Genomic DNA, 27,045 nt, shown 5'->3' on the forward strand with positions numbered 1-27,045 from the left:
CCACTGTTTTCTTAAAACCAAGCTAGTAAGAAGTTTAACGACAATCTCATTCTTGGTAGGTAGTACGTCTTTTCTCTCTGACACATTTTAAGGTTTTCTCACTAACACTGATAAAGTCATCAGAGCTTAGTAAAGGCAGCTTGTCATGTTAAGAGTACAGCTTTAGGTATAGTTGATGGGTACAAATCTGCTCAAGTACTTACTATTATGTAACTAGGACAGGTTGCTTAATTTCTCTGTACCTCAATTTCCTGATCTGTAAACTACAGATAACAATCAGATAAATTTTATAAGACTGGTGTGAGTATTGATTGAGCATAACAGAGATTAGAAATGTACCTGACTTTTGAAAAGTTCTTAATAAATGTTACCCATTATTTCATTATTGGTTATCTCCTAAAAGTTTATGATTTCAAGGTATTTGTTGTTGTACATTGAGTTTTTTTTTTTTTTTTTTTTGCTCTGCAACATAATTAGTGGGTTCTTTCAAACCAAGAACTTTACTCTCAGCTTCTGATACTACTATATGACAGATATTAGAACATCTGGATCTATCTTCCCTGTCTTTTAAAATTTCTTTCATATTTTCAATCTCTTTATTTCTTTGTGATATAATCTGGGAGAATTACTCAGCTTTACCTTCTACCTTCAGTGTGTCTAGTTTCCTCTGCCATCTATTTAGTTCTTTATTTCAAGAGTTACATTTTTTTTCTCTTAAAATTATTAACTGGTTCTTCTTTTCAGCAAATATTGATTCACAGTTTCTATAATTGTTTCATAAATGGAATTGTTTCCTTTATCTCCTAAAGAACACACACTTTTATTTTAAAGTCCTTTCAAAGGTGTAAATTTTTCTATGTGTTGTTTGTTTTTTATTGCAGATATGTGTATTTACAGCATGTATCGTATTGTAGATGTATTGTTTTAGGTGTTTGGTATTTCTTAGATATGTACTTACCTGTACATCTTTTGGACTACAGAAACTTCTGGGCGGCAGAGTGGCTGTACAGCCTTCTGGTGACATGGCAAGAATTTCCTAGCAAAACTGTTTTGGTATAGCTTTTCCTCTATTTCCTAGGATTTCTAGTGTACAAAAGTTCCCTTTTTAGTTGTTAGTGTGCTATTAATTTATATCTCAATATTTAAAGGTTTGATGAGGTAGAGGAAGATTCAAGCTTATGTTCAATATGCCATTCTAAAACTAGACTGTCTAAACTTAAGTATCACTTAAAATGTCATGATTCCCCTATTATGAAATTAGCATTTCCTTTCTTGGAATTCACATAGCTCTTCTGTGTTTATCTTCAAAGTTTATGGATTTGAGTTAAATTATAAGCTCTTTGACAATGTGTCTTAATTAGTTTATCTCTTGTTGCATTTGTCATGATGCTATACACAGAGTAAATAGTCATCTACATTTGTTGAATTGAATTACTCATATAAGACATATCCTGATCATTAGTAAAGAGTTTAGATATCCATGATGTAAAAAAAAGGAAAAGCCATATATTTCGCATTTACACTTACTTATACTTCACATTCCAATAAGAGTTTTTTTTTTAATTATTTATTTGAGAGAGAGAGAGAGTGAGAACATAAGCAGGAGGCAGGGCAGAGAGAGAAGCAGACTCCCTGCTCAGCAGGTAGCCCGATGAGGGGCTCCATCCCGGAACTCTGGGATCATGACCCGAGCAGAAGGCAGATGCTTAACCAACTGAGCCACCGAGGCATCCCTCCAATAAGAGTTTTCATTTAGGGTATGATTTTAAACAAAAATGAGATTTGCCATCATTTCATATCAATGAAAAGTAAAATGGCATTTTCCCTTAGAAAAAGCAGTACCAATATGTAAAGCTGCCATGTTATTATGAATATTAAAATATTTTATGATTAAAGTTAAATAATCATAAAATATTTTTCTTAATCATAAGATATTTTAATATTCATAATAAAAGATAACATTGATGGACGATTTGCTATGTAACAGACTGTACTAAGTACTTTATATTATTTCATTTAATTTTTCTAACAATTATATAATACAGACAAAAAATTTCTGCTTCTAAAGACTTCTTACTCTTAAGACTTCTAAAGTCCAAGGAAAGTACACAAATGTGACACATACTATAATAGAAGAGGAGAGCAAGGAAAATAAGGACCTAATGCTGGCAGGTATTTGAAAGTAGGGCTGAGAGACTGTTAGTTGTGCCTCCAAATCCAGTCTCATCTTCTTTCTCAATATTTATGTGTCCAGCTAAAGACTGTATTTCTTAGTCTCCCTTGTACAGATATGCAATGTAGCCACATGAGTAAACTGTCACCAATGAAAAGGGTTGATTTTTGCACTTTTAGATCATCTTCTTAAAGAACAGTTACCGTGAACTCATTTCTCTCCTTCCCTTATGCCTAAAAGGCGATAAAGAAACAACTTCAGAAACCAGACATTTGAGATTGGTGGAGCCATAGCCTAGGTTTGTGCATGAAGTGGACTGTTAAATCAGAGAGAAAACATCTATGTTCTTTAAGCTACTACATTTTTAATTTCTTTCTTTTCAATAGCAGCTTAGTCTTTGCCCTAATAAATATAGAGGATGTCTGGGAAAGATCTAATAAAACACAACTCAACTACGAAGTGAGTCTTGTAGAAAACATAAGAGAACAGGAGAGAAGAAGGTATTTAGGGAAAAAACAATACCACAGAAAGGGAGAGCATGAACATATCAAAGAGTGTAAGCAGCTTTAGCATAAGCCTTTCTAGAACCGCTTAATTACTTATATGTAGTACAGTGTAAATTCTTTATACTTAGTAAAGTACAAACACTTATAAAGATACTAAAATGATAAGCAAATAAATTGTCAAACAGGATTTTTTAACAAGTCATATTGAGATTTAAGCCTTTTTTTCTTATATCTAGTCAATCCACAAAGCAAAAATATTACTAAATAGCTTTCTTATCAGAAAAACTTATTCCAATAAGCACACAATTTCTTTTTATTAGTTTAATATTTCCTTATACATACCACACAAAGCTCAAATAAAATGATTCCAAGAGACCACACATCTGATTTGGGGCCAGAAGGCAACGGTTTTTCACTTGGCACATGATCGGTGGTTTTCAAAATTCCTTGTGCAATTACCTCGGGTGCCAAGTATGATGGATACCTACAATGATATATTAAATAAATGAATAATTACTACAAACTACAAAGGGGGAAAAAGTAGTACTACATTTTTACTATCTGTATGATAAGATCTATGTAAAAGTCCACTGCAATTAAATTAACAATTTTCGCTAGGAAGAATTCTAAACTAACCATCATAATACAGGTCTTCATGTCCAGAAATCAAGAGAAAAATATATATGTGTCTCAAATAATTTTAAAACTATTGTGTCTCTCTGAAGCATTAATTCCTTTCTTTGCTTTCCTCTCTTTTTAACACATTGCCGTCTTGCAGTATTCTATTTTCAGATGTTTTCCTTTCCTCCTTACCAACTCTTTTCCCCTTACACTTAGCTATTATTTAAAGTGCATTTTTTTCTTGGAAAATAGTACATATTCTTTTGAGTAGTAGGAATGTCAAAATCTTTAAAGATACATAAATTGAAAACTAAGATTCTCTCCCATTTCTGTACTCCAGGCACCCATACATATTTACAGATATGGATAAACTTGACTATCCATCACCACTGCCCCACAGGGCAGCATACTATACATACTACCCTGCACACCTTTGTTTTTTCACTTAAAGTATATTTTAGAGATCATTCTATAAAAATAACTATAGATTGCATAGTCTCTTTGAAAACTGCCAATAATTTCATTGTATTAATGCACTTAATTTATTTGACCAAACTCTGAAGAACATTTTGGAAGTTCCATTCCTACACGGATAATCAATTGAGCCCTATTCCATTTATTGAAAATTCTATCTCCCCCCCAAACTAGTCCATAGTACCAGCTTCTACCACAAATAAAATCTCTACCTACATGTTGATTTGCATCTTGGCTATTTTGTTCCACTGGTAAAACTGTCTGACACTACCATTATACTATCTTAAGTCTATAACATTATATAAATAATTGCCAATAATTGCTAAGACAAGTCCTCTCAAAACACACACATCTTTTTTCCAAAATCTATAAAGAACTTCTCAAACTCAACACCCAAAGAACAAATAATCCAGTCAAGAAATGGGCAGAAGATATGAACAGACCTTTCTGCAAGGAAGATGTAATGGCCAACAGACACATGAAAAATGGCTCAACATCACTTGGCATCAAGGAAATATAAATCAAAAACAATGAGATACCACCTCACACTAGTCAGAATGGCTAAAATTACCAAGTCAGGAAACAGATGTTGGCAAGGATGTGGATAAAGGGAAACCCTCTTACACTGCTGGTGGGAATGCAAGCTGGTGTAGCCACTCTGGAAAACAGTATGAAGGTTCCTCAAAAAGTTGAAAATAGAGCTACCCTACGACCCAGCAAGTGCACTACTAGGTATACACCCCAAAGTTACAAATGTAGTTATCCGAAGGGGCACCTGCACCTCAATGTTTATAGCAACAATGTCCACAATAGCCAAACTACGGAAAGAGCCCAGATGTCCATCAACAGATGAATGGATAAAGAAGATGTGGTATGTATATATACACTAGAATATTACGCAGCCATCAAAAAATTGAAATCTTGCCATTTGCAATGACGTGGATAGAACTAGAGGGTATTATGCTAAGCAAAATAAGTCAATTAGAGAAAGACAACTGTCATGTGATTTCACTCATATGTGGAATTTAAGAAATGAAACAGAGGAGCGAAGGGGAAGGGAGGGAAAAATAAAATGAGACTAAATCAGAGAGGGGGTTAAACCATAAGAAACTCTTAATCATAGGAAATAAACTGAGGGTTGCTGGAGGGGAGTGGTGTGGGGGATGGGGTAACTGGGTGATAGGCATGAAAGAGGGCATGTGATGTAATGAGCACTGGGTGTGATATGCAACTGATGAATCACTGAACTCTGCCTCTGAAATTAATAATACATTATGTTAATTGAATTTAAATAAAAAAATTAAAACGTTGACTCTCCCCCCGCCAAAATAAACCACACACACCTTTTAATTTCTCTGCAGGAGTGTCTAGGTACTTTTTAGATGTTTGTTCTATATGTATACATTTAGAACTTTTTTTTTTACATTTAGAACTATCTTGTCAAGTTATTTCTCTCTCTTTCTCCCTCCCTTTCTCTCTCTCTGACACACACAGAGTCGGAATTTTTATTGAAATTAGATCAAATGTAGAACAGGTTGGGGAGAACTGGCATTTTTCCAATACCAAATCTAACAATATATGAACAGATATCTATAATTATCTAGGCCTTTCATAATGTCTTTTAAAAATGATTTATATTTCTTTCACAGAGGTAAAATACCTGCTTAGATTCTTATTAGGTATTTCATATTCTTTTGCTAATGTGTAAATAATTTCTTTGTATTAATTTTGTATCTAGCAACTTCACTAAACCCTTAGCATTTATGGCAGAATTCTTTTGAGTAGCCTTTGTAGATAAGCAAATCAGTTATGCTTAACTAAGCATTTATGGGAGAATTCTTTTGAGTAGTCTTTGTAGACAAGCAAATCAGTTATGCTTAACTGATTTGTTTACAGTGACAGTTTTGTTTCCTCCTTTCTATAATTATAGTTTTAGTTCTTTTGCTGCCTTATGTGGTAAAACTGCTAATATGAAAATAACTGGTGATAGCTGACATCTTTGTCTTGATCCTCATCTTTTAAAAGTACTTTTAACCTTTTACCATTATAGTTTCTTTGCAAAAATTTCTGTGTTAATCATGAATAAATTTTGAAAATTTTTGAACATCTCTTCTGCAAATATTACAAAGAGAACATGATTCTTTTCCTTTTATATGCTAATGATTTTAAATAAATCAATTAATTACCTAATGTTTAACCAACCTTGCATTCCTGGAATTTTTGTTTCTAGTAATTTCACTTTCAAAAATGAAAATTTTATCTTCTTTCCACTTTATATATATATATATATATATGATTTCTTTTCCTTGTCCAACTGCATTCATTAGTAGCAGGTATACATTGGCAAATGATAGTGGTGTTAATAAATATTTTGTTTTAAACCTCCTAACTTCTGGGTTGAAATCAATCTATCCACTAACAGGAAGATATAGATAGATGGGTGATTTTCACTACATTAAGGAAATATTCACATAGTCCCTTTTTATTAAGAATTTAATCAAGAATGTTATGACAAATCTATCAAATGTTTTTAAGAAACCATAGAAATGATTACTTGATTTTTTATTTCTGATATATTATCCTATTAAATTATGTTTATATATTTCCTAAACCATCTATATACTGGTAGAATAAACCACACTTGATAGTATCTTCTATATGCTTCTGGTTTTTGTTAAATTTCTTAGGATTTTTTATATTATAATAACATATTTATACTATAGAGTAATAAAATCAAATATGATAGGATTTATATTTAAACATTTCATGTGGTATTTATGGGAAGACCAGGATTAATATTATACTAGCTTATGAAAAAAGATATTGCGGGCACCTGGGTGGCTCAGTTGGTTAAGCGACTGCCTTTGGCTCAGGTCATGATCCTAGAGTCCTGGGATCGAGTCCCACATTGGTCTCCCTGCTCAGTGGGGAGTCTGCTTTTCCCTCTGAACCTCCCCCCCTCATGCTCTCTCTCAGTCTCATTCTTTCTTTCTCAAATAAATAAATCTTTCAAAAAAAGAAAGATATTGCAAGCTTTCGTTTAAAAATAACCTTGAAATGTATAGTATTATAATTTAAATGGCAACAAATTTAACCATTCATTACAGGTTTGGTAGAATTTGCCTGTGAGTTTAATCCAGGTATCTCTGTGGGGAGAGGCAATTTCTTCTACATTTCTATAATTGGTGTTTTTATATTTTAAAATTTTCTTTGGGATTAAATTTTGGTAATTTGTATTTCCCTTCCTTTTATTCTAATTTTCAAATTTGCTCAGAGCTAAGCAAAAAATAATTTATTGAGTCTTCTAATGTTCTCTACCTCTCTAGTTATTTTTCCATTACCATATCTTATTTTGTGCATTTGAGTTCTCCAGCTTTTCCTGATTAGGTTAACTAATTGTTTTTATTACAGAGGCATTTCTTTTTGTCTCTCAGTACTTTACTATATTCTGGTGATAGATGTTATATAAACTTGGTATAGGTTAATTTCAGTATACTTCACTGAAGATAAAAATTTGTATTTATAAAATACACGAAAATTTTTAGCAGGAAATTCAATGGTAAATATAAAGGAACTGGTAAGAAAATCATATTATTGTATAAAATACCTTCCTATCAGACTAAAACACTGTTAATGTCTCCTATCTTCTAAATTCATAAAGGTAAGCCATCTTATTCAATAAAAAAGACAAAGCCTTTATAAACAGTATATTCTATAAAATGTGTCCAACTTCTAACTTTAAATTTCTAATGAATTCATTTTATGGATAATTCCACAAAACCTTAAGTTGTTCTGCTGAGATGGAAATTATTTCTCCTCTCAGTGAATCCCCATGGTATTTTATCTTTCTTATACTTCTCAAATGATTATAAGATACTTATTTAACTTGTTTTATATATGACGTAATAGACTATACACAATATGTAATACTACACATTTTTATGTCTTGTTTTTGTTTATGCTTATATTTAGTATACAAAAATTTACTCTCCTGTCAAATAAACAAAGAAACTTGAGGGCACTGCTATATCTTATTCATTTTTACAAGCCCTCAACAACTATCAATAAAATTTAAATACAAGATACACTCAGTAAAATTTGTTAAAAAATAACATTTCTAGGGTGTCTGGGTGGCTCAGTCCATTAAGCATCTGCCTTTGGCTTTGGTCATGATCCTGGGGTCCTGGGATTGAATCCTATATCAGGCTTCCTGGGGAGTCTTGCTTTTCTCTCTCCCTCTGCCCCTCCCCCCAGCTTGTGCTCTCTCTCTCTCTCTCAAATGAATAAAATCTTTAAAAAAAAATAACATTTCCTAGCAAAAATGCCAGTTAAGACTGCTTTACAATTTAAGCTGACAGTACATAAGTATCAGACATATAGACAATTATTAAATTTAAACCCTACAGCCTAGAAACAAAAGAAACAAAACCAGCTTTATAAGAGAAATGAAAATGAGGAGAATTCTGCCTTACTTATTGCATATGTGCATACCCTTTCTTCATTTATCATCAAATTTAGTCGTGAGCACAATTATCTGGATTTTTCAATTCCATGGACATTAGATTACTAAGACATCCTGTAATAATGACTATAATCAAAATATATTTAAGTATGGAACATCTATGTAATATATGTAATATAGGCATTCAAATATTACTTCCATTTCTCTTCCTGAATTTTTCTGCAGTCACCTCCTCACACTATGATTGCCAGTACTTACTTACACGTAAAATATAAGTCAATTAAGTCAGAGAATATAACTTAAATTCAAATGGGTAAATTAGGTTTTTACATTTCTTTCCATTTTAATGCAATGATGATGATGATACTAATATCTACTTTTATTTTTTTTTCTGTATGTTAGGGAGTTTATGTTCTTTTTCTTTGCCCCAAGTTTTTTTTTTTTTTTTTTTTTTAATATATAATGTATTATTTCTTTCAGGGGTACAGGTCTGTGATTCATCAGTCCTACACAATTCACAGTGCTCACCATAGTACCTACCCTCCCCAATGTACATCACCCAGCCACCCCATCCCTCCCAACCCCCTCCACTCCAGCAACCCTCAGTTTGTTTCCTGAGATTAAGAGTCTCTTATGGTTTGTCTCCCTCTCCTGTTTTGTCTTGTTTCATTTTGCCCTCCCTTCCCCTATGATCTTCTGTTTTGTTTCTCAAATTCCTCAAATCATGAAGATCATATAATACTTGTCTTTCTCTGCTTGACTTATTTTGCTTATCATAATACCCTCTAGTTCCATCCATGTCATTGCAAATGGCATGATTTCATTTTTTTTTTGATGGCTGCATAATATTACATTGTATATATATATCACTTCTTCTTTATCCATTCATCTGTTGATGAACATCTGGGTTCCTTCCCTAGTTTGGCTATTGTGGACATTGCTGCTATAAACATTGGGGTGCAGGTGTCCCTTCAGATCACTACATTTATATCTTTGGGGTAAATAACCAGTAGTGCAATTTCTGGGTCATAGGGTAGCTCTATTTTCAACTGTTTGAGGAACCTCCGTATTGTTTTCCAGAGTGGCTGCACCAGCTTGCATTCCCACCAACAGTGTAGGAGGGTTCCCCTTTCTCCACATCCTCACCAACATCTGTTGTTTCCTGATGTGTTAATTTTAGCCGTTCTGACTGGTGTGAGGTGCTATCTCACTGAGGTTTTGATTTGTATTTCCCTGATGCCAAGTGATGTTGAGCACTTTTTCATGAATCTGTTGGCCACTTGGATGTCTTCTTTGCAGAAATATCTGTTCATGTCTTCTGCCCATTTCTTGACTGGATTATTTGTTCTTTGGGTGTTGAGTTTGATAAGTTCTTTATAGATCTTGGATACTAGCCCTATATCTGATATGTCATTTGCAAATATCTTCTCCCATTCTGTCAGTTGTCTTTTGGTTTTGTTGGGTGTTTCCTTTGCTATGCACAAGCTTTTTATCTTGATGAAGTCCAATAGTTCATTTTTGCCTTTGCTTCCCTTGCCTTTTGCGAAGGGTCTAGGAAGAAGTTGCTGCGGCTGAGGTCAAAGAGGTTGCTGCCTGCGTTCTCCTCAAGGATTTTGATGGATTTTTGTCTCACATTTAGGACTTTCATCCATTATGAGTCTATTTTTTGTGTGTGGTGTACGGAAATGGTCCAGTTTCATTCTTCTGCATGTGGCTGTCCAATTTTCCCAACACCATTTGTTGAAGAGACTGCCTTTTTTCCACTGGACATTCTTTCCTGGTTTGTTGAAGATTAGTTGACCATAGAGTTGAGGGTCCATTTCTGGGCTCTCTGTTCTGTTCCATAGATCTATGTGTCTGTTTTTGTGCCAGTACCATACTGTCTTGATGATGACAGTTTTGAAATAGAGCTTGAAGTCTGGAATTGTGATGCCACCAGCTTTGCTTTTGTTTTCAACATTTCTCTGGCTATTTGGGGTCTTTTCTGGTTCCATACAAATTTTAGAATTATTTGTTCCATTTCTGTGAAAAAGCTTATGGTATTTTGATAGGGATTACATTAAATGTATAGATTGCTCTAGGTGGCATAGACATTTTCACAGTATTTGTTCCTCCAATCCATGAGCATGAACGTTTTTCCATTTCTTTGTGTCTTCCTCAATTTCTTTCATGAGTATTCTATAGTTTTCTGCATACAGATCCGTCGCCTCTTTGGTTAGATTTATTCCTATGTATCTTATGGTTTTGGGTGCAATTGTAAATGGGATTAACTCCTTAATTTCTCTTTCTTCTGTCTCGTTGTTGGTGTATAGAAATGCAACTGATTTCTGTGCATTGATTTATATCCTGCCACTTTACTGAATTCCTGTATGAGTTCTAGCAGTTTTGGGGTGGAGTCTTTTGGGTTTTCCACATAAAGTATCATATCATCTGCAAAAAGTGAGAGTTTCACTTCTCCTTTGCCGATTTGGATGACTTTTATTTCTTTTCATTGTCTGATTGCTGTGGCTAGGACTTCTAGTACTATGTTGAACAGCAGTGGTGATAGTGATCATCCCTGCCGTATTCCTGAACTTAGGGGAAAACTTCTCAGTTTTCCCCAATGAGTATGATATTCGCAGTGGGTTTTTCATACATGGCTTTTATGATATTGAGGTATGTACCCTCTATCCCTATACTGTGAAGAGTTTTAATTAAGAAAGGATGCTGTACTTTGTCAAATGCTTTTTCTGCATCTATTGAGAGGATCATATGGTTCTTGTTCTTTCTTTTATTAATGTACTGTATGACATTGATTGATTGGCAGATGTTGAACCAACCTTGCAGCCCAGGAATAAATCCCTCTTGGTCGTGGTGAATAATCCTTTTAATGTACTGTTGGATCCTATTGGCTAGTATTTTGATGAGAATTTTTGCATCCATGTTCATCAGGAATATTAGTCTGTAGTTCTTTTTGATGGGGTATTTGTCTGGTTTGGGGATCAAGGTAATGTTGGCCTTGTAAAATGAGTTTGGAAGTTTTCCTTCCATTTCTATTCTTTGAAACAGCTTCAGAAGAATAGCTATTAATTCGTTTTTAAATGTTTGGTAGAATTCCCCTGGGAAGCCATCTGGCCCTAGGCTCTTGTTTGTTGTGAGATTTTGATGACTGTTTCAATTTCCTTACTGGTTATGGGTCTGTTCAGGTTTTCTATTTCTTCCTGGTTCAGTTTTGGTAGTTGATACATCTCTAGGAATGCATCCATTTCTTCCAGATTATCTAATTTGCTGGCATAGAGTTGCTCATAATATGTTCTTATAATTGTTTGTATTTCTTTGGTGTTGGCTGTGATCTCTCCTCTTTCATTCATGATTTTATTAATTTGGGTCCTTTTTCTTTTCTTTTTGGTAAGTCTGGCCAGGGGTTTATTGATCTTGTTAATTCTTTCAAAGAACTAGGTCCTAGTTTCGTTGATCTGTTGTACTGTTCTTTTGGTTTCTATTTCATTGATTTCTGCTCTGATCTTTATTATTTCTCTTCTCCTGCTGGGTTTAAGCTTTATTTGCTGTTCTTTCTCCAGCTCCTTTAGGTGTAGGTTTAGGTTATGTATTTGAGAGCTTTCTTGTTTCTTGAGAAAGGCTTGTATTGCTATATACTTTACTCTTTGGACCACCTTTGCTGCAACCCAAAGATTCTGAACAGTTGTGTTTTCACTTTCATTTGTTTCCATGAATTTTTTAAATTCTTCTTTAATTTCCTGGTTGACTCATTCATTCTTTAGTAGGATGCTCTTTAGCCTCCACGCATTTGAGTTCTTTCCAACTTTCCTCTTGTGATTGAGTTTAGTTTTGAAGCATTGTGGTCTGAAAATATGCAGGGAATGATCCCAATATTTTGGTACCAGTTGAGACCTGATTTGTGACCCAGGATGTGATCTATTCTGGAGAATGTTCCATGGGCACTAGAGAAGAATGTGTATTCTGTTGCTTTTTGATGGAATGTTCTGAATATATCTGTGAAGTCCATCTGGACCACTGTGTCATTTAAAGCCTTTATTTCCCTGTTGATCTTTTGCTTAGATAATCTGGCCATTTCAGTGAGGGGGTGTTAAAGTCCCCTACTAATATTGTATTACTGTAGATGTGTTTCTTTGCTTTTGTTATTAATTGCCTTGTATAATTGGCTGCTCCCATGTTAGGGGAATAGATATTTACAATTGTTAGATCTTCTTGTTGGATAGACCCTTTAAGTATGATGCAGTGTACTTCCGCATCTCTTATTATAGTCTTTGGTTTAAAATCTAGTTTGTCTGACATAGGATTGCCACCCCAGCCTTCTTTTGATGTCCATTAGTATGTAAAAGGTTTTCTACCCCCTTACTTTAAATCTGGAGGTGTCTTTGGGTCTAAAATGAGTCTCTCGCAGACAGCATATCGATGCATCTTGTTTCTTCATCCAACCTGATACCCTGTGTCTTTTGATTGGGGCATTTAGCCCATTTACATTCTGGGTAGCTACTGAAAGATATGAATTTAGTGCCATTGTGTTGTGTGTAACGTGACTGTTACTGTATATTGTCTCTGTTCCTTTCTGGTCTATGTTACTTTTAGGCTCCTTCTTTGCTTAGAAGACCCCTTTCATATTTCTTGTAGGGCTGGTTTCGTGTTTGCAAATTCTTTTAGTTTTTGTTTGTCCTGGAAGCTTTTTATCTCTCCTATTTTCAGTGACAGGCTAGCTGGATATAGTATTCTTGGCTGCAAATTTTTCTCACTTTGTGCTGTGAATATATCATGCCAGTCCTTTCTGGCCTGCCAGGTCTCTGTGGATAGGTCTGCTGCCAATCTAATGTTTCTACCATTGTAGGTTACAGGCCTCTTGTCCCAAGATGCTTTCAGGATTTTTCTCTTTGTCTCTGAGACTCATAAGTTTTACTATTAGATGTTGGGGTGTTGACCTATTTTTATTGATTTTGAGGGGCAGTTCTCTTGTGACTCCTGGATTTTGATGCCTGTTTCCTTCCCCAAATTAGGGAAGTTCTCCGCTATAATTTGCTCCAATATACCTGCTGCCCCTCTCTTTCTTTCTTCTTCTTCTTCTTCTGGGATCCCAATTATTCTGATGTTGTTTCATCTTATGTTATTGCTTATCTCTCGAATTCTGCCCTCATGATCCAGTAGTTGTTTATCTCTCTTTTTCTCAGCTTCTTTATTCAACATCATTTGGTCTTCTATATCACTAATTCTCTCTTCTTCCTCATTTATCCTAGCAGTTAGAGCCTCCATTTTTGATTGCACCTCATTAATAGCCTTTTTGATTTCGACTTGGTTAGATTTTAGTTCTTTTATTTCTCCAGAAAGGGATTCTCTATTATCTTCTATGCTTTTTTCAAGCCCAGCTAGTATCTTTATAATTGTCATTCTGAACTCTAGTTCCAACATCTTACTAATGTCTGTAGTGATTAGGTCCCTGGCAGTTGGTACTGCCTCTTGTTCTCTTTTCTGAGGTGAGTTTTTCCATCTTGTCATTTTGTCCAGAGGAGAACAGATTAATGAGAGAACAAAATGCTAAAAAAAATGCTTAAAAGGTAACAACAACCCCAGAAAAATATACACTAAACAAATCAGAAGAGATCCGAAACTGGGGGGGAAAAGTAAAGGGGAAAAAAAAAAGAATATGATCAGGCTGGTGAAAATAACAGAGCCACATAATAGATTTTGGGTGTATTTTGTTCTGTTAGAAGAAATTGCCTCCCAAAATTTTAAGGAAAGATAAACTTACATACATACTAAAATAAGGTAAAATATGATGAAGGGATGGAATATGACTGTACAGATGAAAACTAAAAAGAATTTTAGAAAAAGGAATTAATTAGAAATTGGCCGAAAAAAGAATGAAAAAATATTTTTTAAAAAAAGAGGGAATGTGATCACGCAGGAGACTAGGAACACATCATACACTAGATTTAGGGTATATTTTGGTCTGTTAGAAGACACTATCCCAAAATTTTAAAGAAAGAAAAACTTATATATATATATAAACAGTAAGATTAAATACAATGAAGAGATAGGGTATGAATGTAAAAATGAAAAATTAAAAAAGATTTTAAAAAAGGAATTGAAAAGATATTGGTTGAAAAAGGAAAGAAGAAAAATTCAACTAAAAAAATAGAAAAAGAAAAATAAAATTTAAAAAATTAACTTTGAAAGATTAAAGCATCATGGGAAAAAAGCCACAAATTCTATGTGCTGTATTTCCCTAGTGTTGGGTTTTGCTGTTCTCATTGATCAGTAAATTTGGTCTTGGCTGGCTGTTCTTGCTGATCTTCTGGGGCACGGGCCTATTGCAGTGATTCTCAAATGTCTTTGCCTGAGGTGGAATTGTCCCACCCTTGCCGGGGGCCAGGCTAAATAATCTGCTCGGGTTTGCTCTTGGGAGCTTTTGTTCCCTGAAAGCTTTCCGTACAGCTTTGGAGGATGAGAGTGAAAATGGCGGCCTCCCAATCTCTGGTCCTGGACGAGCTGAGAACTCGGGGACCCACTCTTCAGTGCACCCCCAGAGAAAAGCAGTCAATCACTCCCGTCTCTCTCATCTTCAGCCACACTCCGTGTTCACCCAGCCTGTGGCCAAGCGTTTTTATTTCTGGCACATGACCCCGTTTGGAGTCTCCAAACCCAGCAGATCCCTGTAGTGTACTCCCGCGCCGCTCCTCCCGGGGGAAGAAGGGGAGTCTGCCTGGATCTGCCACTTGTTGGGTCCCTGCTGGAAGAGCAGTGGCCCGACTGTGCCGCAGATCATGGTTTATGGCAACCCCGAGCTGAGAGCCCACTCCTCGGCTCCATCTTTGCAGCCAGCTTCCCCACTCCGATACCTGGGAGCTCTGCCACACTCTGGCAACCCTGGTCTTTCTGTGACCCCGAGGGTCCTGAGACCACACTGTCCCAGCGAGGGTTCCACCCTATACTTAGCCACTGGAGCAACATCCCTCAGCGGAGCAGACTTCTAAAAGTTCCGATTTTGTGCTCTGCTGCTCTATCACTTGCTGGTAGTGGCTGATGGAGGCTCCCTCCCCCTGCGGTCTATTTTCCCAAACATCGCACCGGATTCACTTCTCCACACGTCCTACCTTCCAGAAAGTGGTCACTCTTCTGTTCACAGAGTTGCTGTTATTCTTTTCTTCCATCTCCCGTTGAGTTTGTAGGTGTTCAGAATGGTTTGATAACTATCTAGCTGAATTCCTGGGACCAGACAAAATTTAGGTCTCCTACTCCTCTGCCATCTTGCTCCTCCTCCACTAATATCTACTTTTAATTTGCTCATATATTTCTGTCATATACAAATTTGTATTATATCATTTTACCCTAAACTGATCACATTGCTCTTCTAAATGACATCTCTGGATACAACTGAAGCCTAGTGGAAAAAGGATGGACTGGATATTATAATACCTATATTCTAGTTTCAATCCAGCACATATTCCATATGTGATCAGGGTTTCTTAATCTGAAAATAGGAATAATGTTTACTTCACAAAACTGTTATAAATATTAGTGAGTACTGTTTTTATAAAAATGGAAAAATATGACATAAATGCTATGTTGTATTTTTATTCATCATCACCATGATTCATCTAAAAGGCAAATTGTTTATTTTTAATCCTGATTTCCAGCACATCTTATCCAAAAATAATGGTGTGGGTAGTGAAAGGCCAAGCTATACTATAGGTAAATTGTTATATCTAAGATTTCTGACTGGTGATCTCTAGAAGCATAGAGGTGACCCTTGCTCCAAAAATTCTGATTTCCCTTCTAATCAAGAATTGATTAAACTAATTAATAAAAATAACAAATGCTAGGATTGTTTTTAAATGTAGATTATCTCTTTTCAACAAGTGTCTCTTCTTTAGCATGGCATTTTATCACTCAAAGAAAATTACCAGAACTTTGCTGTATGATTGGTGAGGCTTTCATCATCTGTTTGATCTTTTAACAAGGTATTAAGCTACTGGCCAACTGAAATGAATGTCCAATTTCTAACTCTTTACAATATTTTGTAACAGATGTTAACATTTTACTTTGTTGTTCCTTAATATTTGTCTTTTGAATCAACTGCAAGCTTCTTCTGGTGTAAATATTTTCTTTCATGCCTTAGCTGTTTGATCACTTTATTTTTCCTGGCTAATGTTTCACATTTTGCTCTTTGATACTTTCTGGTCAGACCCTTTGGGTCCAAGACTTCAAAGTAAACCAGACCAAATGGCACACAAGACCAATTCTATCTAAGCATTTTAAATTCAAATGTAGTTCTTCAAAATACTTGACATGCTTTATGAAAAATCACTTCCTTTCTTCCATTCATCACTAGTAAACCTAAAGCATCTTTAAGTAAAGGCAAAAAAATTAATGTAATTTTTGTTTGCATTATGTTTTTGGAGTTCTTTCTCATAGAGCTTGATTTAGACAACATGAAGAAGAATTAGCAATCACATTTACTTCCTGTCAGACCACTGCTCCCTAAAAGTTACTTCAAAAGGCAATTATCACATATATAAGAAGACACTAGAGCTTTACTGTGAACTTATTTTTATTATACTCAAAAGGGTTTTTTTTTTTTTAACAAATAAAATGTAAGTTATTTTTACAAAATGTTGTTTTCATGCTTGGAAAACAATTGTTTGTTTCCTATGACCACAGGTTTTGGTATGTGAAACTAAGATTATTAATTTATGTACTTTAATAAGTAGGCCATCAAAAGAGAAAATTTTCCCATTAAACAAGGAGCTTCTTGAGGATAGGAATCTATCTTATCCATTTTTGCACATCCAGCAGCCAGAAGAGGAGGTGCTCAATAAATATTGTCTTAATAATTAAAGGAAGGAATGACTAAGCACTTTATTTTAAGATTATTTGCGAAGGCCTAACAAAAATTTTAGGTAAGAAACCTATAATCTATCTTATAAAGATAAAAGGGTAATTTATAAATGAGTCCCTTTTTAAAAACATCTAATTAAGCAATGTTCTCCTGCAGAAACACTTTCCATGACTTCAAACCACAATTCTTGGTAATGGAGTGACAGAACTGATTTCAGAGAGCCCAAAGAGCAAGACACACAAATGGATACTATTAAAAAAAATCACAAAGCAATTGAACAATATGATTAAGGTCTCTAGATTAGATAAACAGTATTACATTAATTTTAATTTCCTTGTTTTGATATTTGTTTTGTGGTTATATAAGAAAATTCCTTACTTTAGGAAATACAAACTGAAGTACTTAGGGGTAAAAGGGCATCACATGCATTAATTACTCTTAAATGACTAAAAAAATATTAATATACACATACACCTATATGTGTAAGAAAAAAGAAATAAAGAAAATGTAGTGAAATGTTGACATTTGGGGAATCGAGTGAAGGCTACACAGGGATTCTTCTACTATGTTGAAACTTCTATGTATTGAAAATAATGCCAAAATTAAACACTCAAAAATAAAAGAATTATATTATTACAATGTCTAAATAAATAACACAAAAATCTGTATCAAAAGCATCTGGCTAAGAACAGAATAAAATAAACTTCCTTATCTTGGAGGCCAACATAAACTGGAATTCCATAGCAGAAGTGATCAAATAAATGTCTCCAAACTTAAACATAGACTTTCAGGTGTAGACTCTACCCATTACCTCTGATACTTCCAATGACTTAACTTGAGTCTTAACATACAACTATATCTTATGGAACAAGGAATTTAATTTAGAAAGAGTAGAAAATACTATGAGGATGCTTTTCCTCGTCTTTTAAGGAACACACATTATCACTGTAAGAATCTGGCCAGCCTTCTTGCCTAAAATTTACCTAATACAGGATGAAATGAAATTAATTAGTAAGCATTATAAGGTGAAGAAGGTCAATAATCTGTTAGCCTCTCTGCCAATTCAATGAAATATCAACATTAGATATCTTTTGGACACTGGGAAAAACTCACTGTCTACTCTCTTAAAAGTATATGGAAAATTAAAATATGTTAATAAAAAAAGCTAGTTTTGTGTCAGAAAGTAATATCACTAATAATTAATGAAATATACTTTTTATCAAATATTACAAAGTTTAAGACACAACTCAGAAAAAAAGAAAACATATTCTTACCCAATTGGGAAATCAACATCATCACCATGAGCTGTCATGTGATAAAGTCCAAATTTAGCCAATTTAACATGTCCCTACAATAATAATAAAAATCACTATTAAATGTTTTAATATTAGTAGCAGGAAAAAGTATCAGTATACATTTCATAAGTAAGGAAATTATCAGATAGTCAAATATATTATGAAAAAAATTAATTTACCACAATTTTAGTTTACCATAATTTTATTAAAAACTATTTGCCAATGTTTGAAACCTGCTTTATACTCATTACAAATATAAGTATATGTATATGTGTATGTATGTATATAGACATATATATATTTTATATATAGATCTCAAAACAACAAATAACACTTAAAAATTTTTGTTTATATTTTCCAGGTATTTTGACAAAACAAAAACAGCTCAAATGTTCTCGTTTGTCTTTAATCCCTGCTTAGGGGGCACCTGAGTGGCTCAGTCATTAAGTGTCTGCCTTCGGCTCAGGTCATGATCCCAGGGTCCCTAGGGTCCTGGGATCAAACCCTGCATGGGGCTCCCTGCTCTGCTGGAAGCCTGCTTCTCCCTCTCCCACTCCCCCTACTTGTGTTCCCTCTCTTGCTGTCTCTCTCTCTGTCAAATAGATAAATAAAATCTAAAAAAGAAAAAAAAAAAATCCCTGCTTAGAACATTTTTTGGTAATTTTAATAAAAGAACTTTTTTTCAAGGACTTGCAAGTCCATTCATAATATTATAATTTAACCCTGACATGGGAGTTCTTAACTTGAAAAGATCAGGTCACAAACCAAGATATTAGTGAAACTGCTAGAATTCTAACAATTTTTATATTGTTTGAGAAAGCCATAATTATCACAAAAGTGAGGTTCTTAATAAAAAGCAAATATAAATTTTATAAATCTCTTAAGTTTTCTTCCTTTTAGATATTTAAGACTTTAAAAAAATAAAGTTGATTTTAAGATTTGTTTTCTTGTTCTCAAGAACTTTATTTCCCAGCACTATAAAACATTTATATATTAAAGCAACTCAGATTGGTTAGATACTCCACTGCTATAAAAATGAAATTAATGAGTACCACTTTAGCTTTTATGATTTTTAATATCATAGGGTAATAGTAGTAAAAGTCTGGGAGAGAATCAGGGGAAAGAATAATCCTACTAATACAAAAAATAATTCCCCAGAAAAAATTCTCTCAAAACTATTTTTATATGCTTATGAAAAAAATGAAAGTATTATTATTCCTGAAAACATACCATCTTGCTACCATAATTTTCCTATAGGAGTTGACCTGCTTCTTATTAATCCCCCACAAGATTTCCAAGTGGAGAAGTGGCATTCCAATAAGAAAAGAAGTAGGTATGAACAACTGGTAAATAAAGAAGATAAATGGAGAAAAAAAGAAAAAAGAAAAAATAGGGAAGAAGAAAAATAAAGAGGAGAAAATACAGTGCAGCTGTGTTATGACAAAATACTCCATGTAAATAGAGCAGCTTTCTTAAAATGAAAGCAAATTCAGGAGGAATGGACTGGGAAGCTACCATACCTATTTTTCAGGAAGCAAATGAAAGGAAAAACCCAACATGAAGATAGAAAATGAATCTTGGGAAAAAAAGAATAATGCATGTGAAAAACACATGGATTTATATAATTTAAAGATAGCTGTTTTTTTTCTAACCACCAAAAAGATATCACTTTCATAGAGACATTTCATTATGAATATTATTAAAATATATTTGTACTCTATAGTCCCTCTGAGTGGGTTTGATTTCAGTAGCTTCCAACCACAAACAACAAACAAATATTTAATGTATTATTTGGCAATTACCTTTCGGTCCAAAAGAATATTATGAGGAGACAGTGCTCGGTGTACTATACCGTGTTTGTTCATATACTGCAAACCTTGGAGTACCTCAAATGCAATGCACAAAACCTTTGAATAGCTACGAAGAAGACAAAAAGTCACAGATCAATAGATCAATTACAAAGCAGACACGGAATCTGTTTTAAAGAATGAAATGAGGTTATAAAAATTCAGAGTTATATTTTTATTATTCCTCTTCTATTCAAAGAAAATACAATCTATACAATTTATAAAATATCCACTATATACATATTTTGGATTTTCTGATTACAACAGAATTGATCTGGCAAAGATCCTACAGTTTCCTAAGGCTACTCTAAGAGCAGTATTTGTTTTTCCAGGGAGGGAGTTGAATTTTGGTGGTGTGCAATTAACCTTCTGCAGGTTTGGCTTTGCCAAATTACCAGAAAAGTTTCAGATATAAGGCAGAACTAAGTCAAGGAAAACCACTGTTCCTGCTCAAGACAAAATGCCTAAGTCCCTGAAAAATGGCTAAAATATGTTCTATGGTAGATATACATGAGGTTACTTTCCATATCAATCCACAAAACAACCTCCAGCAATTTACGATTTATCAAACATTTCTCTTTAATTCTTTCTAAGCCATCTTCCACCCTGATGCCCAGTTTCTCTCTCTCTCTCTCCATCTCTTTCCTTTTTTTTCTTTTTTTTAATCAAGCACCATTCATGTGGGAAGTCAGGAATGAGATACAGAAAAGTAGGAAAGACTAATTCAAACCCAATCTCTCAACTTATCAATATTAACATTTTGGTATAGATTTCTTTTCTACCCATTTTTTTTGCCATCTTGAATTAGACTTTTGAAAAAATTAAATTAATATCTACAGGCAATCACTAAAAGTAACTTTTTAAAAAAGATATAAATAAACCAACAGTAGAGATAAAATGGAATTATAAAAAAAAAAATAGTCAACCCCAAAGCTGGCATAATAAAAGGAAAAAAAGCACAGAGAACAAATGGAACAATTAGAAATAATAGATTTTAATTAGGATGTATCAATCATTATATTAAATGTAAATGTAAACATCTAAACTCACCAAGTCAAAGCTAAGAATTGTCAGATCGGATAGGAATTAAGAATCAATTATATTCAGGCTATAAGCAACCCATATTAAATAAAAGATGTAAATTAAAAGGATGGAATAACAGGTTACTGATTATCATGGGCTTGCTTGGAGGGATGGGTTGACTACAAAGAGTATGTGGAAATTTTACTTAATGGAACTGTTATCCTGATTTTGATGATGATGACACTACTGAGTTTGTCAAACTGACTGATCTGTACACTAAAAGGGTTATATTTTAAAATATGTAAAGTATAGCTCAAAAAACGTGATGTTAGAAAAAGTAAGCTGAATAAAATTTTCAAAAAAAAAAAAAATACTTGCAACACGACTCCCTCCTCTAAATTAAAACCATAAGAAAGAACAAGACATGAAAAGTGAAAATCCCTCTCATCTCATTCTAGTCTGACTTTCCAGAGGTATCCACCCTTAGCAGTTTCTGTTTTCAATTCTTCTGGTGGTTAGACTTTTAGTTAATATAATTAAGTCTTCTTCGCTATGCAAGATGATATAATTAACATACTTTTACAACTTTCCCATTTTCCTTTCCCAACTCCTGATTTTTATTAGTTATATTATTTTTACATTATCCAATTTCATAAGTGAAATAAAAGAAATCTACAATTCTTTCTTGAAGGCTAAATGAATAAACAAGCAAATACATAATATGACATGATGATTAAGTGCTAACGAGAAAAAAGTAGGGAAGAAGAGAATTTGGGGTAGCAGGATGCTAATACATATAGAGTGTGATCAAGGAAGCCCTTACTAAGGTGACATTTGTGCAGAAATCTAAAAGAAGTGAAAAAGATATGCAGCTCTCTGGGAAATAGGTGATTCAGGCAGAGGGCACAGTAAGCAAGTCCTGAACTGGGAGACTGCACAGCAGTTCAAAAAGTGCAATGAAGCCACTGTGCATGCAGTAGAATGAGCCAAGAGTAAGGTGTTAAGAGATGAGGTCAGAGACATAACAAGGAGCCTGATCATGTAGGCCATTTAGGTCATTCTAAAGACTTTGGCTTTCATTCTGAGACAGACGGGAAGTGATTGTCACATTGCCATACTATGATTAGTAAATAGTCACTGTATAACTAAGAAAAATATATATACCTAAGCCACTTAACCCCCAGTTCTCAAGCAGAAACATCTCAGTCATCAGGATTTCATAGATACTATAATTTTATAACTATTCATGAAGGTTATCACGAGCTACCATCATTTTTTATATCTCCTATTATTCATTTTGTATTTGTATTTTTATTTAGCTAGAATACATCCATGAGAAAATTTTTCATAAGTGTGACATGAGTAGGACAATTTTAAAGCATGACAGATCTTAAAATGTTTTATTCTTATCTTTAAACTTGGAAAAAGATTTCTCCATTGTCTTCAAGTGTTCTTTATTAATGGTAAGAAGTCCAGTATCAATATAATTTTGTTGTAGATAGCTTGTTATTCCTCTCTGGAAGCTTGGGATTCTTTTTCACTTTATTCTTAGACTTGTAAAATTTTAGTCCAGTGTGTCCAGAGTGTAGGCATTTATGCGTTTATGTTAGTAAGCAATAAGTGTGCCCTTTTAATCTGAAGACTCACATGTTCTACTAGCAGAAGAATTAACAAGGAAAAGTTGATTTGTTAGGTCTTTGACTGTTTTCTACCTCTACTGTATCTTTTAGTTAGAATTCTTAGTGGGCAGGTAAAAATAAGATCCATTCTCCAGATCAAGTTTCTGTTTTATTTCCTATGAGCATGGCATTTAGTCCTCCCTATTCTATTATTTGATTTCTAGACTCTTTGTTCTATTCTGTAGTTGTTCCTTTTCAATAGATCCTATTCTCTGGTATGGATACATTATTCTTTTGAGTCTCTCTGGGATAGTTACTAGAATTCTACTAATTCGAAGTGGGGGGAAGATGTTATCTTCATTTCCTCTGGGGTAAGTTTTTTTGTTTTTTTGTTTTCCTCCCTTGGCTCTTTGTCTCTGATTTTTTTTTCCTCAAATGTCAGATAATCCCTGGTTGTCAGCCATATTTTAAAATAAATTGAGGGCGCCTGGGTGGCTCAGCTGGTTAAGCGACTGCCTTCACCTCAGGTCATGATCCTGGAGTCCTGGGATCGAGTCCCGCATCAGGCTCCCTGCTCAGCGGGGAGTCTGCTTCTCCCTCTGATCCTCCCCCTCTCGTGTGTTCTCTCTCTCTCTTCCTCTCTCTCTCTCATTCTCGCTCTTTCAAATAAATAAATAAAATCTTTAAAAAAAATAAATAAAATAAAATAAATTGATATTCTCCATGAAGTATGTAAAAAAGAAAAAATAAAAGTTACTATTTATAAGGAATGCTTATTTAAACTATTTCTCTTTATCAAATAGTTTTCCCCATATTAGAGAGCCACAACAGTCACTCTAAAGCAAATGGGGAATGTGTGAAACAAAAACAATTTTAAATTAATGGAGTTTTCATAAACATCCTCAAAAAATAAACCAACTATGGAAAGAAAAAGATCCCAAACTTTAAAACAACTACAGTAACATTGATAAATATGTGCATATGAAAGGCAAATGTCTCCCCTTTTAAAAACAAAAGAAAAAAACTTTGCTTGAGATTGACTAACAAATAAAACGTTAAGAACCTAGTTTTCTAAGCTCATTTGGCTCTGTGAGTCAAGTTTACAGTAGTAATCTCTCTTGTCCTTGTTCTCTTTCTCTGACATAAACACACACAATTCATAAAATCTTAAAAACTGATGCCATATTCAGCTGTAACACTAGAGGACCTCAGTTGCACACTGCTTCAATATAGAGGGCTTTCTTAAGAAAGCCAAATCTTTAAAGCGATTTTTCCATTTAAACCAGTTCTGAAACAGCTGAACACAGAAGACTGCATGTTCTATTTTGTCTACTTGCTTTCGCTGATTGTAAGATATAACTGGACAAGCTTAAAAAGCACATTCATAAAAAAAAGCACATTTATGCTATTATCGAGTTGATGCTTATATATGCTGAAATAATTTTTTAAAATTTCAAACATAAGAAAGCTGAAGTTCATGACAAACCTTTTCTTAGCTATTACTTGAGACTACACATGAATTACAGCTAATGGACTCAGTATTCTTCAGTATAAATCAGAGTAAATCAGATTTGCTTATCTGCCCCTTTGTATTCTTAGGATTTAATTTTAAAATTTATTTTAAAATATAAGGTTTAAGGTGGGGCGCCTGGGTGGCTCAGTCGTTAAGCATCTTCCTTCTGCTCAGGTCATGATCCCAGGGTCCTGGGATGGAGCCCCGCATCGGGCTCCCTGCTCAGCGGGAAGCCTGCTTCTCCCTCCCCACTCCCCCGCTTGAGTTCCCTCTCTCACTGTGTCTCTGTCAAATAAATAAATAAAATCTTTAAAATAAAAAAAATAAAAAATAAGGTATAAGGAGAAGAAAAGACAGCATTATTTTCTATAACAAGCAGGAATCAGTATTTGTGAAATTCTGTATACTCTTTTTGCTTTTAAAACTATGTTCTTTAATACTGCCAATAATTTAGATCACAAAATCTTTTAAAAAATTATTTTGAAGTAGCTAATGCAATTATAACACAAGGTAAAAAAAAAAAAATCATATGTCCAGTAATAGCATGTCACAGTTAATTGAAAATGGACTCCAGAAGGAGAGTTAGGATTAAGAGTGGGATTCACCCAATTAAACAAAACAAAACAAAAAAAATGATGTTGGCAGGGGATAATAGGACTTCATCCTACACAATTCCCAAGTTAGAATCTTGTTAAAAAAGAAATCAATCACTAATCTAGAAAATGTAAATGAAACTTCAAGTCAGAAAATATTCTCTTCCTCTTGAAATTTTGTTACTACTGTTAAACTCCCAAAGACTGGGAGGCTAGCATTTAGGCTAGCATTTACTTTGTTACCATTGTCCTTGACACTCTGAAAAGTTTAATGAGCATAAGAATCTTTGGTAATCATAAACATATAGATGTGGCCAAAAGGTAGCTTTCAAAATAATATGACTAATAATTTTTAATAAAGCAAGATGATCTTTTAAAATACTTTCCTTTATATTTAAACATATCAATTAAGTGGCTATTATCTGCTTGGTATTGTGTCACACTGCTGTGTTTTTAGGCTCCATGGATATCAAGAGAAAGACTGATCTCTACAATCAAGAAACCTACAGTATAATTGGAAAGACAGATTTATAAACTGATAGTTTTAATACAATTGAATTCAATATAATTCAATAATTAAGTTAGCAGAGGAGAATTAATCATCCGTTTCCTCTGTGTGACAAGAAAAAGAAGACATGGACATCTATTTATTACATTGGTGAAACCAAAACAGATCTACAAAAATAAATCACTGTACCCTGAGACAGGTACTAACTTATTTAACTTGTAATCCCTATACCTATCACAGTGACTGTAAGGTAGGTGTTCAATAAACATGTATCAATAGATGTTCAGTGTATGTACGCAATGACATCCCATGATGCCGCAAGAGGGTGCAAATAACAAGACTAAGTTCTTCACCATTAATGAAATAACAACTCAAAAAAGGATATTACACTTGTAATGGATTAACAGTGTCAACCTCATTTATAGAAGGTTGATTTCTTGTAAGCTGACTTAGAGGGTTTTTTTCAAAGAAAGAAAATCCTGCCATTTGCGACAATATGGATAAATCTGGAGGACATTATGCTAAGTGAAATAAGCTGGACGCAGAAGGACAAATACTGCCTGATTCCACTTACACAAGGTTTAAAAAATAGTCAAATTTATAGAAGCAGAGAATAGAACAATGGTTATAAGGGACTGGGTAGAGAAGAAAATGGTTAGCAGGGAATGGGGAGAGAGGAATATCTATTGATTTAAAGTGTCAGTTGTGCAATATAAGTTCTGGGGATCTGGTATACAACATAGTGTCAACAGTTAACAATACTGTATTGCCCACTTAAAATTTTGTTAGGAGGGTAGATCTCATTTGTTAAGAGTGTAGATAAGTGTTCTTATCACACACAAAAATAAAAAGGACACAAGGAAACTGTTAGAGGTGATAGATATGCCTATTACCTTGATTGCAGTGATGATTTCACAGGTATATTCATATGTCCAAACTCAAATGTATACATTGGATATTTGCAGTTTCCTTGTATATCAATTATACCGCAATAAAGGTGTTAAAAAAAGAAATAAGGACAAAGTCCTATCAACCTCAAACCATCAGTTCTTTTGGTATTTGCAATGTTTCCAAAAAGAGATGTTATTCAGATTGCAAGAAATAGAGGCCAAGAAAGAGTGAGAGGTCAGGGTTGCTGAGATAGATTTGGAAGTCATTCACAATAGGTGGTAACTAAAACCACACATGCTATTTCCTTCGATCCATAATCCATGATATTTCTAAGGGCCACTCCACAAGCCAAAATACCCGTACTGTCAGCAAACCAAGGGAGGAAATACACTTCTGGATTCTATGAGTTCAAGATGTTCTTTCACCTTATAAAACCTGATCACTCCCACAGAAATTTTCCTTTTGGTCTAAAACTTTGCTTACTTGGTATCAGCCCAAAGTAAAATGTTAAGGGAGAGTAAACACAGATGAAAATTAGCTACTGTGTGATTTCGGAAATGGAGAGGAAAAATGAAATACTAATGACTAATTCTCAGATAATAATACAACTGTTAACCCTGTATTATCTTCAACCTAAACTCTCTTCCTATAACTTCAAGACCATAGAGCTCG

The 27,045-nt window shown here is 34.1% G+C and overlaps 1 protein-coding gene across 3 annotated transcripts in view; it reads right to left on the reverse strand.

The window, feature by feature from the left end:
• The window catches only part of TBCK (TBC1 domain containing kinase), a 237,560-nt gene that overhangs the window by 166,520 nt on the left and 43,995 nt on the right, over positions 1–27,045 (reverse strand). For all 3 annotated transcript variants that reach the window (XR_003520644.2, XM_027598076.2, XM_027598077.2), the window contains exons 4-6: positions 20,182–20,296; positions 18,359–18,432; positions 3,022–3,163 (exon numbers count right to left, since the gene is read on the reverse strand). Coding sequence is in view for 2 of the 3 variants with exons in the window: in XM_027598076.2 (XP_027453877.1) it covers positions 3,022–3,163; positions 18,359–18,432; positions 20,182–20,296 (331 nt within the window). In the remaining variant the exon portion in view is untranslated. The remainder of the gene's footprint in view (positions 1–3,021; positions 3,164–18,358; positions 18,433–20,181; positions 20,297–27,045) is intronic.

This window comes from Zalophus californianus, chromosome 2, assembly GCF_009762305.2.
Source record: "Zalophus californianus isolate mZalCal1 chromosome 2, mZalCal1.pri.v2, whole genome shotgun sequence".
In the NCBI taxonomy this organism is placed as follows: Eukaryota; Metazoa; Chordata; class Mammalia; order Carnivora; family Otariidae; genus Zalophus; species Zalophus californianus.